The following is a 15,288-nucleotide window of genomic DNA, read 5'->3' on the forward strand; positions in this document are numbered from 1 at the left end:
TCATACGTGTCTTAACCTTTGGATGGCTTTTGCTTGGTTTTCTGTTTGTAATGGAAAAGCCTTACCACAGAAAACACAGTGTTGAATATAAAGTAGTACTGTGTCCGGGAATCTGGTCATACCATGAAATGTTCAGAAAAAGAAGAGACTTACCTCCGCCACTTCCTTTTGAAATGTTAACGTCATCTTAGTTCTGCCGTAAACGAAAGGGCCATTTTTAAGAGAAATATTTTCAAGCCACTTGATAATCAGTGGGGTTGAAACACTAAAAGGCAGGTTTCCAATAATATGTACATTTGGAGGATCTGTTTGGTGGGGTGGGGAGAAGAAGACAATTTGGAATGAGTACATAAGTATATTCTGTTTTTTGTTTTTTTTTTCTTTTTTTCGGAGCTGGGGACTGAACCCAGGGCCTTGCGCTTGCTAGGCAAGCGCTCTACCACTGAGCTAAATCCCCAACCCCACATAAGTATATTCTGAATATGATCTTAATTAAATGTAAATTTAACTGGATATTACGAGAATCCAAGGCAGGAATATGAAAAGACACATCTTGGTATTTTTCAGTTCTCTTTAAATGTATTTTTTTTTTCGCAATTTGCTTTGTATTTACTGAGGAAAAAGTTCTAAGAAAGTTTGCAAAATGAGCTGTTTTGAAGAAAAAAATTTTCTTTAGACATGATGAGTTTAAAGTACCCATGGGGCTGTCAGATCATCAGATGCCCAGGAGGGGGATACAAGCTGAGTCTAAGATTTGAATGAATGCTTAAAATATTTAGGTGAGAAAGAAAACTAGAGGGATAGAGTAGTCTAGGCAAATCCTTAGCATGTAAAGATGTCCCAAAGAAAATCTCAGCCTAACAAACAAGAAGTAGGTTAAAAAACAAACAAAAGCCACAAACACCAACCCTTCAAAACACTGACAAAGAAAAGTGAGAATGGGGCTGAGGATTTAGCTCAGTGGTAGAGCGCTTACCTAGGAAGCGCAAGGCCCTGGGTTCGGTCCCCAGCTCCGGAAAAAAAAAAAAAAAAAGAAAAGTGAGAATAAGTTCCCAAACGCCGAGGAAAATGGTGGATTTTGATAATCAGAAACCTGGTACACAGACAATCAATTGCATGATGGATATGAACAGGTGGCTGTGATCCTAAAATGGCGGAGCCAGTGACAAAACTGTAGCTCTGGTGCCTAGAGGGTCAGTTTGAAGGCAGAGACCATAAACACAAGCTACTCTGAAGGAGCCCGACCCTGGGGAAGCCAAAGATACAGGAGTGACTAGATCTGTCAAAATCCCTCTCCCACTTATTCTGGAAGCATCCACTCAGCATTCCATATGCCCTATATTATCTGACTTCCTAAGTGCTGGACACTGCAGGTTGCCAGTAAACGTCTGTCCTTGAAAGAACAGTGCCTTGACTAGCCAGAGTCACTGTGAAGGCAAAGGAAAAAAAAAGAGATCAAGGTCTGTGAGTGGCTTGCTTTATAACATTTGAAAAATAGTAATAGTTTGTGTGGCATCATAAAAACAAAGTTTATTTGCACATAAACTAACACTTGAAGATATGAAACAAGGATATTAGAATTAGGGAAAGCTTGACCAGGTATGGTAGTGCACACCTGCAGTGCCAGAGCTTGGGAGGCCAACACAGAAGGGTTCTCAAGTTCACGATCAATCAGCCTGGGCTGCATGAGGAGTTCTGGGCCACCCTCAGTTACAGTGTGAGACTCTGTCTTAAAAATATAAATCAGAAAAACTAATCATAGATTGGAAGAAAGTATGAGAGCAGAAAAAAATTATAATGCATAGCATTTGATTTTGTTCAGATAATTTGAATAGAAATATATAAAAAACTTCAAGCACTTTACTATAATAGATATGCAATAGCTGAGAATATCTGTGACATGACCAAAGCATGTGCACGCACACACACACACACACACACACACACACACACACACACACACACACACACGCACGCACAGCAAAAGTACCAGCTAACCAACCAACCAAACTACTCCCAAACCAAAGGCACTTACCATCTTCCCACTGTCTTCTAATGTTGTCTGGAAAAGCCTTTTCTATCTTATACGTCAGCACATCTCCATGAACAATTCGGAGTTTTCCAGGTGCTGCATCAGAAAGCATCTAGTTTACAAAAGGTCAATAAATCAGCTCATAAACTTCAGGGCAGCAAAACTAAAAATCCTAACCCTGCACAGCATTTAGTGGGTGGGAAAAGCTGAACTAAAGGCTGTGTGGGCACTGATCACCTGACGCCACACTGTGGCCAATGAAACAATTGTGTTTCTGTTTAAGGCACTGAGGGTTAGGTAGCAGAGAATGCTGCGGTAGCTTAGGGCAACAAATAGCATACTGCCCTAACTCTGATAATCAGAATGACTTGTGTTTCTGCATGCGGTTTACCATTAACTTTTGACTTCTATCTAGAAGAGCTGACATACTACAAACCTTATAGCAAATACTGAGGACGCAGAGTAAAGTGTATGAAAATGAGCTAATTCAACTAAGCCTGCAAACAGTAAATGTACACAAAAGATTCTGCATACAACCAAACGTTTAATGTAATCTCTGAAGAAATCCAAACCAAGTAGGAAGTCCCTCGCCGGCCAGGCAGCATGTCGCATTTTGAGACCCTGCTTGCCCACTGCACCCGTACTTTCCTGAATCACATCACTGTCAACCTAAGCATAATCCTGCATATCTTCACAGCCGCTGCGTCTCAGCCCCTTTCTGTTTCTGATCACGTTTCCTTTTTCCTTCAGTCTCTTTTAGCACAAAAGACGACAAACAATAAGGACTTGGGACTTAGCTCTAGGGTCGAATACTTGTCAGCACAGCAAATCTGTGTGTTCCAACCCAGAAGCCAATCTAAACAACAAAACCTCTTGTCTGTGTACTCTTAGTTTCAGTCCTTAGCATCTTATACTAAAAGCTGGCCTTAGCTCAAACGAGCCCCAAGACTGAGCTGAACTGGGTATGAAATCCTGCATCCACTACAAACCCTTCTTCTTGCTATCCCTGGTGAAATGAAAGCCATGCAGGCCCTGAGCTTACCATGCTTAAAGTGCAGGACTGACAGTCAGTGAGCAGCAGCTGAGGCAGACTGCACGGAAATTGTGACCTCTTTACTGTCTCAGTCCTGTGCTCGGAGTTCCTTGGTTCCTTCTTAGTTTCGGAGATCCGAGGGATAGCCTAGGGCTATGTAGGGGTAGCTAACAAGTTCCTGGAGAATTCTGCCCTTTTACTCTTTCCCCTCCTGCTAATAAAGACATTTCCCCTAACACTTTCCTTTTGACCATTTCAAACAACTGATCTGAGGTTGAAAGAGGCCTTGCAAAAGCCAGAGGGAGACCCTGAAGCAAAGCCCACAACTTGTTGCCTGATCTCCCCTCTGTGTTTATCCAGTGGTAGAGAGGACACCAGAGAGTCAGGCTACAATTTGATTGCTTCTACCTTTGCTCTCGGTGCCTTGCTCATAGCTCTTGACAGCACTTGGAATATGCTATGGGGGCTGCACATGTGCGGGGTTCTCTCTCTTTGACAACTGTGCTTCTTTGGGGAAGGTCTGTTTCTTGCCTTCTTAATTGTGTCCACAGTGACAGCAGTGCATAGCAGGTGTCTAACATGCATTTAATAAGCAAGAGTATGTGGATACTATACAGCATTTGGCTTTGCACGAAACTGAAAACTACTATATAAGCTTGTTCTCAAACTTTGTGTGGTATAGGAATTTGTAAAGATTTATCTCAGTAAAAAATGAGGCAAGATTATACAAAATAACAATTTGAAGTACATAGCTGAAGTGCCTGTATTAGCAAGAGGATAAACGTTTTAAGTTTGATCAGTTAATTTGATATGGTTAGTCAAAATAATTGCATACTTCTGACATTAATATACTCGGGGATTATTTTAAATCACCAAAGTTTGCTAAAATTTAACCCAATTAGTTTCAGATAATCTGTCTCAGAAAACACAGTAATTTCAAGATACTAAAACTGAAAATGTTCTTATGGGATGTTTGATAATTGTATAAACACAGTGAATTTAATGATACACTTACCAATAATGGAGAGGGCTAGGTTTTTTTCAGCAATTATGCTTCACATAATTAAAACAAAACAAATTAGCATATCAAAAACCAAAGAGGCAGAACGAAAAGCTTTTGTTATACAATGTCAATGTATAAAAAGTAATTAAGTAATTAGTAATTAGAACTAAAGCAAAACAACGTAAACCTGCCTCTTTGCTATTAACTGAAATGCTCTGATAACTGTGTTTGAAATGTTAATTTTTCCATATTCTCACATACACAACTGCATACTAAAAGCTGACAAAAATAGTGACTTATTTTCCTTTCCTGTCCAAATACAAAGTTGTACTATTCTATTTCTTTTGGACTCCCACTCAGGCTTAACAGTCCGTCAAGACAAACCAGCTCTGCCTTGGAGAAGGTCTGTTTCTTCCTTGACAACTGTGTGGCCTCAGCTTCCCTTGTCCAACTGGTCACTGCAGGAGGAAAGGGCTGGAGTGAAGCCTGAGGCAATTATGGGGTGGTGGTGGGGTATGCTGAACCAGCTGAACTGGTATCATGATTATAGAAAATGACCTTTTAAACACCCAAACCAATACTCAGCAATGGCACACACAGATTCCCTGTTCTCATCAGATCCTGACACTGTGGGGTGGGGGAAGTCACTATTACACTTCCAGAACAACACCTAGTGTTACACTTTAAAACCTGGAGACAACATGAGGGGTTCAGAGTATAGCCCAGCATGCTAACAGGTGAGTATTTGCATGGCCACTCTCAAGCTGTTCTATTATTTTAATGTTAATTTTCAACATATTTTTCTAAAATGCAACATGAAATAGCTTTGAGTAAAGGATTTTACTAAGGCTAAAAAGAGCAGAAAGTCAAATCATAAAAAGGAGAGGCATATGTGGGAAAATGACTGCTACTAACACTATTAGAAGAACGGTTAGCTTCTGGCATAATGGCATGTAATTATACTAAGTCCCCAAGCAAGGAACTGTTTCTTCTCATATTAGTTTTGTAAAGGTACATGGGAAATGGCCACGCCTTTAATAATGAGGATCAGATAGCATATGCAGATGTACTCTTTCCTCTACAAATTCAAAGCTGTGGAAGTGTTCTTCTAGGCCTTTAACTGTGATCTACCTAGGTGGCTTTTTGGCAACTTAATTTGATGAGGAAAGAGCTCAAGCAATTCTTGGAGCTTAGGCAGAAATTAAAATTTCCTTGAGAAAAAGAACCATATCAGATAGCTATTTGGTGTGCTGCACGCACCTTCGCACAGTAAGGAGCTCAGAGCAGTCAACACTGTGGGAGCTAAGTATTAATTACCTTCATCTTAATTTGTCATTTAATGGAGCCCAAATACTGGTGAAATAAATACTAGGTGGAGGGATAGGAAAAAAATCTAAATCAAACATGAGAAGACTCACATGTTATGTGATAAATAGAAAGTTAAAAAATATCCAAAATCGATGGAGACACATGTGATTTAAGTAACTCTCCTTATGCAGTGCCCACACTCATGTGCTGGTGCTCCTCTAGGAAGGAGCCTGCAGAAGCAAAACAGTTTTCCCAATGACCTGAGTGGTTATGGAGGGCATCGACCCCTCATTACAGGATGGCTTCTCTGTCTCTGCAGCTTTTCTAACCCCAGTAACTGCTGTTTCCACAGACCTGCTTGTAGGATGATGTCACAGGTGAGGCAGGTACAGGATAGAAGGAGGCCTGTCATTGGAGGAGAAGGAAGGATGGCAGGAGAGAAGTTTGAAGGAAGAGGAGGAGACTGGGGGGGGGGGGGGGAGAGGAGACGGAGAGAGGGGAGAAGCCATGGCAGGTGATGTTAAGATTCTGCTCTGTGTATTTACAGGTTGTTATTAATGTTCTCAAGGGATGGATGGTACTGGGCTTTGTATGTTTAAGTGGGCAATTATATCTTACCAATTGGATCTAAGATTATTGTGTTGTGTGTTCTTTTATGTGGGGGTTTGAGTGTAGGAAAGTGCGGCTGGGATGTGTTTCCGCCAAGATATCTAGCAGATATCTTGGGACACCGTGGCGCGGACCAAGTGGGGTAAAAGACCAACATTACCGTTTTATTTTTATATTTTACAACAACATCTGCTTCTGTGCGCATCGCTACACTTGTGGTTCAAGTGGACTAAGGAATCACTTTGGCTGTAAATGACTGATTTACTATGGTAGCTTACATGTTTATTTAAAGTAGTCAAATTAATAGAAAGGCAATCTTCCTTTCCAAAACTGTACTACAGATAAAAAGATTATAAAATCTCATTATCTTTATAGTTAAAAGTAGACTTTTCTGCCACAAAGTTAAAATGACTTTCTATAAGGGAATACTTTTCAAAGTGACACCAAGGGAGAGGTTTATAAGAACAGCCCATCCATCTATCCATCCATCCATCCGTCCGTCCGTCCGTCCATCTACTGGCTCCTACCCAACAGGTAAAAGGTAACTATGACTCTCTTGGTACCAAAGGGAAAGGCAAAGTTAGAACAGCTTCAACACCAAACTGGAGGGTGAAGGCAGGTAAGAGACACACCTCGGATCTGCACACCAGTCATCTAATTTTTGTAATCCTTTGCACTTCCCTCCACACCTAATCCAAGGAGCCCGATGCTAGCCATACTGACACAGTCAATAATTTCCTTTGTGTTTCAAAATTCCATGAAGTGAGCACATAACCTAATGGTTGAGAGGAATCCTCGAACTTCCTACACTAAAGTGCAGTATGGGACATCATACTCTCCTCCCTTAAATGAGTAAGTAAACACACACACACACACACACACACACACACACACACACACACACAATTTTCAGGCATTTGTGTGTATTTTACATACAAAATACTAATTCTGTTTCCTATACAATAAATTTGAGTAAATTTGCCATTGTACGCTATACAAGTATGTTTTTTGACAATGGAATCAAAACAAAAGATATTTGAAAAAATGTAAACTAAATGGCACATTTCTAAATGGTCTACAAATCAAGTACAAATCAAAAGAAAAACATGTTAAATGGGCATTTTTCATTTCTTCTGAAATTCTTCTATAACTGTAGCTATATTATTTTAGTTGCTGGGTGTGAAACAAACAGAAAAGGGAATAAAAATTATTTTTAATGAATTAAAGAAAAAACATGACACATCAAAATTTGTGGTTTTCTGACAAAGCAGAAATTTATATCATTAATCTATAAGAGAGCAGAAAAAGCTTCAAGTCAATGACTCAGAGACTGCCTTACAATAGCTACAGAGAAAAACAGAACAAACTAACCCAAGGTAAACAGAAAATGAGATTTCAGAGCAGAAGTCAACACCATTGAAAACAAAAAAGTCAATGAAATTATAGCTGTATTTTAGAGATCAATAAAGTCAACTAATCTATAAGCAAGCCAATCAGAAAAATAGATAGGTATACATAAATGACTTGTATCATAGAAAGGAGAAGTGGCATTATTATAGATTCTACATATGGTTGGCTTATTTTTAAAAAAATTCTAATTCATCATATTAACAGACTAAAACAAGAAAATTTCAATAACCCCAGGAAAAGCTTTTCCCCCCAAATCCAATATTCATTATTTCCAAGAAAAGAAAATAGCATCCTTTAGCAAACTATGACACAAAAGACTTCCTGGACTGAAGGAGACCTAGGACAAAACCCTCATATGCAGAACCCAGATAGTCTCCCCCTAGGTCTTTAGTGTAGAAAAATGAAGGCATGCACTTACAAAAAAGTTACATGCTAATATTCAAGTAGGTTGCTATGCAACTGTTAAGAAAGTACATCAAAAAGTGACTATTTACAAAATGGAGATATTTTCACATAGTGGAATGTTATATAAACTGAGAAAGCTACTGATAAACACATCAGCATGTGTAAAAAATTATTATGCGAAAGAGACACACACAGCATTAACTAAAAAGTACATACAAAATTACTATAGTCATATACAATGCCAAAAAAGAGGACAAAACTCTTCCTTATAGGAAAGCTAATCAGTTGACAGGGATAGGCAAAGGGACAGGGAAACAGGGCCTTGCAAGGAACAAGTTCTCACGCTTCAGTGAGAGGATGATGGCATAGCACATGAGTAATTAGAGTATTTCCACTAAGTATGGTTTATTAAGTCTCAATTAAATCTCAATGAAACTGTAAAGCAAAGTACTTACTGTTGAACGCTTCAGAAATATTAGCTACCATCATAATTACTAATGTATGAAACAAATACAAATTTAAGAAGAATCTGGACTCCTTGCTAGAAGGGAGACCCATTTCTGCTTTTACAAAATGGGAGAAAATCTACTGAGGTTTCGAGCTCCCTGAGACAGCTATCATAAAATATCCTTACTAGGGCACAGAGAATCCCCTCGGTCACAAAAATACAAGCAAAGTAAACAAGCACAAAGTATTGACAGAGCAATGCTCACCCGGAGCGTACAGTATGACATTACAGAAGGCAATCTGTTGATTTTAGCAGTCTCCTGGATCAACTCTTAATCACCACAGGTGCCCAAGACATGGGGACAATAACTTGATGTTAACAAACATTCAATAAAGCCAGGCATGGTGGTGTACACCTTTAATCTGGGCACTCAGGAGGCAGAGACAGGCAGATGGCTGAGTTTGAGGCCAGTCTGATCTACAGAATGAGTTCTCGGACAGCCAGGGCAATGCAGAGAAGCCCTGTCTGTAAAACCAAAAAGATTCACTGAATGATTACCAAGTGCCAGGTACTCACTAAATACTCGTAACAATCCTATGAGTGAGATATGGCAAAATACACAGAATTCTCCAATAGGCCCACAAGTCAGAGTGTAGGTCAACCCCACATCCAGAGGCAAGCATGGATGTCCCTTACATAACACCCACCCTTTTTGCTTTCACACACTGGACAAGTATCGCCAACCCTTCCAACACACAAAAGGGACACTACACACTATCATCAGGTACTTCCTCCCCTACACAGCAGCCTCATGATTATTCTGTAACAACTGAATTAAGCTACGAATGACATACTTTCAGCCAGAAGATACTTTATAAATTACACTTTCTTTAAAAAGTAATTTTATTAGCTTAGGAACCATTAAAATGGAATCCTTAAAACAGATCACTCTATTTCTGCTTTTACTCAATTTTATGATTAATTTAGGACATGTAATAGAGCATAGCTTTACACATTGAAACATTCTTTACAGAAAAAGAAGCCTATTTGATAATTTAGTATCTATCATTTCTTTTTAAGGCAAGTTCCTTTTCTGCAAGGAAGACACTAAGAATTCATTTTGCTGCTTGTGAAATGGCTAAGAAATCAAATGTATATTCCCCGTGATTTATCTTGGATTAGCTTTGATATTTAGATAAAAAAAAACCAGTTTAAAACTTCTTGATAATGCCACTATTTACTTTGACTATCAAAGAACACATGTAGTCAGCTGCTAAGATACAAGCACAACAGTCCATGAGGATTTTATCTCCCACCCGAGACATTGCTGAATGCCTGCTTGGTAGCATGGGTATATCCAGTAGAGATATAGAGGAATAAAGACCCAGATCTTTATTTGTGTGTTACATTGCAAAGAGACAAGACTGTCAACACGTAAGAGCAGTGTAGACAGTGTGCACACTGTGGTAGAATTAACCACCAAGGTTGGGCTTAGGAGACAGGGACATCATCCAGGGATGATGTTGGGTGAGAAGCAAGGGTGGAGGTTGCTCTTTAATAGCTGGTCTTCAGACATCTTTAATTTAATGAACAGAGGAGACTATATAAATTAATATGGGGATTAACATAGATTTTATTCACCCTCTGATTAATGGGAAAGATGTGTGTCACAGATGGGAGATTAAAAAGCCCTTTGAAGGGTGAGAAAGTCAATGTTCTGTGTGTCCACTGAGCTAAAAGTAAACAAGGAGAACGGCACGGCCAACCATAGCTTCTTTTTGTCATCACAGGAACTCACTAAAACCAACAATATTCTTATTCTATCCCACTGCCAACTGGGATGTGGTTCTTAAAACACCTCACACTATTAAATATCATATTTGTTCCAAGAATATTCCTCATGTATCCCTTCTAAAATCAAGTTAGCAATCTGAAATGAAATCTATCTGGCAACACAATTCAATACTATGTGATTATTTAACACAGGAAAACTAGATGAAGCTAGGTGAGAAAAATAAAACCAGTACATTTCTAAAGACACCAAGTGCCCACAAAAATCCTAAATTTTAAAACAAATTTCTCAACCTATTCTGACATACACACACACATAAGCATTTTCGTATAGTAGTTTTAAGTCAACTTGCCTTGTTTTCCAAGTGGCAGGATGTGAGTAATTTTACTGTTCTGTTCTAGTCACATAGTAAACTAATGTGTGCCTAAAGCTCAGGGCTCTCTTCAAGTTTTAGAATCACACAGGAATCAATCAAAGGTCATTAGTCATCAAGTACCTCTTTATAAGGAATTCCTGTACAAGACATCTGATACAATTTATCCCACAATTTATCCCTGTTTGCCAATGTTTTAAAAACTCAACATACCCTTATCTCAAACCCTCAAACCTGTCTTTTTAAAACATCAAGTACTTGTTTACATTATCCGTGGAACAACCAAGACAGGCATGTTCTCTACTGCCAGCCAGTGACAGCAGTGTGAAGGATGACATTCACTCCAGTGCTCTCTCAGTGAAGGTGAAGCATCCCCAGCGCCTATGTGTCTAAAGCTGCAAGTAGAAATTTCACTCAAACTCATCGACAGTCCTAACTGGTGCAACTTCCTTTTTCATATGTAAAAATTCTCTTGTAAAAATGCTTAAACTCGGGGGCTGGAGAGATGGCTCAGCGGTTAAGAGCACCCGACTGCTCTTCCAGAGGTCATGAGTTCAATTCCCAGCAACCACATGGTGGCTCACAACCATCTGTAAAGAGATCTGATGCCCTCTTCTGGTGTATCTGAAGACAGCTACAGTGTACTTATATATAATAAATAAATAAATCTTTAAAAAAAAAAATGCTTAAACTCAACCAACTAACTCCTTTTGATGAGGCTCTAGCATTTATCTTTTTAGTGTTTTATGTGGGGAAATGCTTTTTGGAGCCTAAAGAAAGTTCTCCAAAGTCATGCCAATTGGCCACTATTATGGTGACAACTGGTCACTACTACTGACAGTTATGTATTTTTACTGCTTTCTAAAGAACTGAACCTTGCTATGCACGGCTTAGAAAAAGTTTATTTAGCATCTATGTGGAACGCACCAACAGACCTTTTGGGAATACCAGTGTATAATGCAGCTTTCTAGACTTCTGTAGACTACATAACTCTAACCTCTGATATAGGACCTGGAGCTACAGTTTGACTAACTGCCTGCCCAGTCCTTGGTCAACATGGGGACTTTAGAATCACGGCCCAAGATTTCACTTGGTTTATGCTTGTTTAAAAAAAAAAAAAAAAAAAGACCCCTTTTAAGCATCTCACCTGTAATCCTGGAATAAACCGAGTATCCTTTTCAACCACCAGAAGCTCGGCAATATCAGCATTGAGGATGGATCTTGTGATTCCCCCGGGCCCCGGACCCACTTCATAAACATAAACATCTGCTAGACTGCCAGCTTTCCTTACAATTTTGTCTAAGTGAAAAAAAGGAAGTTTTAGTTACCTTTATTATCACAGCAAAATTTCACAAGAATTCTCAATAGCCCCTATTGATTTTTAGCTCTCACTCTAAGCCGGCACATAATAGTCATCAATACTGCACCAGTTCCTTAAACAAAGAGGACTATCCTGACAATATCCTGAACTACCTAACCAACCAGCCAAGCTGCCAGCTCTGGCCGGATGACTGTGCAGCACGTCGTCACACTCTAACACCTCTCACTCTTCCATTCTCACAGGTACGGCTCCAAGAGAACACAGTAAGTCCCCACTCACCTATCATTATCTGTAGGTCAGAATGACAATCACAATAAATTCCTACATCACTAGACTCTGAAATTTAAATTCTTCATCATTTCCAGAAAAAAGTTTGTACTACTGGAAATTTTAAACCTTGCAAATATTCATGTTAAAATGGAATTACTAATTGTTCAGTTAGTTTAAGCTAGCAGAACCTAAGAAATCACACGCAAAAAAGTAGATTTCTAGTGAGCCAACTAACCATCACTCTGGAAAAACCACAATGGACTGGTTTTATCAACATACGATATTAAAATTCCTACAACTGGACCTCCTTGGATGGTGGAAATACTGTTATTGAATACATACTAGCATTTCTTGTCACTGTACACTGACACTGTACAGTCCCAGTTGATGGTTATTATTGATCTAGGTAAGCTGAAAGGTAAAATGTTCCTTACCCATTCCCAAACAGTATTGTAGTGTAATGGGGAGAAAATCGGCACCCCTAGCCAGTGATGCATCTGGCTATGTGCATTCCCTTACCTAACTCTTGCAGCTACCACTGTAATACAGTTTATCTGAACTGCACACTGTCCTTGTCTACTGTTTAATTTGTACAATGTCATAAAGAAAAGCAAATGGCTGGGAGAGGACTTGGAACCAAGGTGTAGATCCCAAAGCCAAATCGTTATTTACTTACAGGTTACCAAATGGTCTCTCAGAGGGAGTAAGAGTCATTTATTAAGCAAGAGAATTATGAACTTAATATTCTCAGTTTAGAAAACAGAAAGCAGCAATAGGTTGCGCAGTGGTTGCGTTCTTTCAAATTTAATGTATGTGCTGCTGAAGCGAGCACAGTGGTTGCATTCAGCTAGCATAGCAGGAACACTTAAGTCCAACCAGTTATCAAAGACTCGGGGTCAAACCCCTAAGTCTGGGCTTCAGTCCTGCCCCATCTGAGCTCACTAGGACACATATCTTTAGTTACTTTCACTCTGCTTCCCCCCTCCCCCACGCACACACACGCAAAGACTGGACAAAGGATCTAGGAACTTACTCCTATCAGCACACATGAGACCACAATAAAAAACCGAATGGCTGGTGATGTAATTCAATTAATTGATGAATGTTTGCCTAACATGCATGAAGTGCTGGGTTCCATACTCGGCAATCAGTAACAGCATGGTGGTATATGCTTAGAATTTCAGCACTTGGGAGAAGGCACGAGAGAGGGTCAGACATTCAATGACATCTCCTATAGTGAGTTTGAGGCTAGCCTTAGACACAGAGACTGCATTTCAGCAGAGGGTGCTAAAACCAAAGAATCTAGAAGTAGGTATCTTAAGGTTCTTGTAGGCCTTTCTATCAAAAGATGAGAAAACTTGAGTGGAGTTAACTGTTTAACCCAAATTAATACTGCTACGGGTAGAATAAAGGCTCCAAAACCAAGAAATAAAAATAACTTATGTTTTGTGGTCCATGTAATCAAAACTGATTTTGAAGGAGAATGTGTGTGTGTGACACACTGCCCCTTTTAATTTAAGGGGAGGGGCTAAAGTCCTAAGTATTCCCAACAGTCCACTAGTGCCTGCATTTGCAGCAGACATTATTCTCCATGGAGAGCATCTCTAACACGTTGGTGGTAATGAGACCAACAGACACCTATGTAAACTCATCAAAACGTGGGTGTCAAACTGGTGACCTGCATCTTATATAAATTTAACCGCATCAAAGTTATTTTTAAAGAAGCCAGAGGATGTCAACTTATTAACTGCAAACTCAAGGCTGTTGCTTCCATATCACACACAGTCCCAACATGGGCACAAGGTAGCTGTAGGCACCGTCTGGTTATGAATGAAGTTACAGAGCGAATCTCCATTCCCTAGAGAGATTCCTAGATTTAAGTGACTGTTTATCCTACGTACTATTTTGGATTCGTTTTTGAAATAAGAGTCTCTCTGTCTCTAACTGGCGGCAGTCCTCCGGTCTCTGCTCCGCGAGTGCTGAGATTTACAGACGAGATTACTGGGAACAGGGTGAAGAGGAAAACCGCACTAATTCAAATCCCGCTCATCCTGAAGTGCGCGGGAAGCAACTCGGGCGGACAGAGCGGTCCACCACAGAGCGTCGCCTCAGCCCGCCAGCAGGACCTGAGGAGCAGAGCTGGACTGACAGCTGCCGGTCCCGCCCGGCTCCATCACCCGCCCGCGCCCACCCGGGAGAACTGACGACTCAGCCACCTGTCAGCCTCAAGTCCAGGAGGAAATTCTGGGAAAGCTGCTTCGCCGCTCGCAGTCCGAACAACTTAATGATTTCTCGAATGGTGGGTAACGGGGGGAGGCGGAAAGTGCCGAGCTTTCCCGAGGCAGCCATGAGACCTACATACACACGCGGCAGGAATTTTCTATGGCGTGCAGGAGGCGGGGCTTTGGAGACGATTGCCCGCCTCTGAGGCCACTTTATTGGGTAGAGAAACTTGCCGGAAATGACGAAGAAGACAGGAAGTCCGTATGTGCTGGGAGCGCAGGATCACGTCAGGTCGAAAGCAGTGCAGGCTGGGAGGAGGCGGAGTCTAGGAGAGGCGTGGTCTTTGTAACCCCGCCTCTGGGAGGCTCCCCAGGCCTTTGACATTCCAAAGATTTGACTTTTGATCGGTAGCAGGAAAGATGATGATTGGCTGCTTGCTGTTTGTAGCTAGGTTCCGCCCGCCCCCCCACTCTCCCGCCCTAGGCTAGTTATTTTTTATTTCCTTGCGTTCGTTACTTCTCTCAGCTGCACTGTTTTGTTCTGTTAAGTAGTTCAAAGTTGTGAGCGCCATATGAAAGCGGTCACCCTGTGCATGGTTGTGGCGTAAGGTCAGCTTGCTGTCAGCAGCCGCAAGTTACCGCGGCAATGATTTGGCACCTGAAGAAGTTTTTATAGGAGGTGCCGGATCTTACTGGGGTTTGTGCAGAGAGCAGACCCTCCTGAGCAATCAAAATGTATCCAGCTGAGGAGAAACCTCCCTTTTTAAAAAATTAGCGTATGTTGATTTTACAGAGGTATTGTTTGTGACTTTTCCCAAACATGCACATAACATACTATGATCATATTTACTCTGGTTATTACGGTCAATTGTTCCCCTCTCTACTTTCCTGTTCCTGATAGTTCTTTTACTTATGACTCCCTTTCCCCTCCTATATTGTGTGTGTGTGTGTGTGTGTGTGTGTGTGTCGGGGAGGGGGCACATACTATTCTTGTCTGGGTTTGGCATAGTTCCTTGAAGATAACTTACATCCAGCCATAGCATGCCTCAGAACTTAGTTCCA

The 15,288-nt window shown here is 40.6% G+C and overlaps 1 protein-coding gene across 5 annotated transcripts in view; it reads right to left on the minus strand.

Annotated features, from left to right (window-relative positions):
- Tfb1m (transcription factor B1, mitochondrial) overlaps nucleotides 1-14,429 on the minus strand; it is a 46,495-nt gene extending 32,066 nt beyond the window's left edge. For 2 of the 5 annotated variants that reach the window (XR_005504530.2, XM_039110661.2), the window contains exons 1-4: nucleotides 14,221-14,427; nucleotides 11,561-11,712; nucleotides 2,036-2,144; nucleotides 154-305 (exon numbers count right to left, since the gene is read on the minus strand). Coding sequence is in view for 4 of the 5 variants with exons in the window: in XM_039110661.2 (XP_038966589.1) it covers nucleotides 154-305; nucleotides 2,036-2,144; nucleotides 11,561-11,712; nucleotides 14,221-14,353 (546 nt within the window). In the remaining variant the exon portion in view is untranslated. Of the gene's footprint in view, nucleotides 1-153; nucleotides 306-2,035; nucleotides 2,145-11,560; nucleotides 11,713-14,220 lie in introns of those variants that run through there. The other 3 variants (NM_181474.2, XM_039110653.2, XM_039110671.2) reach the window with 3 other exon arrangements.
- Between the last annotated feature and the right edge of the window lie 859 nt (nucleotides 14,430-15,288).

This window comes from Rattus norvegicus, chromosome 1 (assembly GCF_036323735.1).
Source record: "Rattus norvegicus strain BN/NHsdMcwi chromosome 1, GRCr8, whole genome shotgun sequence".
In the NCBI taxonomy this organism is placed as follows: Eukaryota; Metazoa; Chordata; class Mammalia; order Rodentia; family Muridae; genus Rattus; species Rattus norvegicus.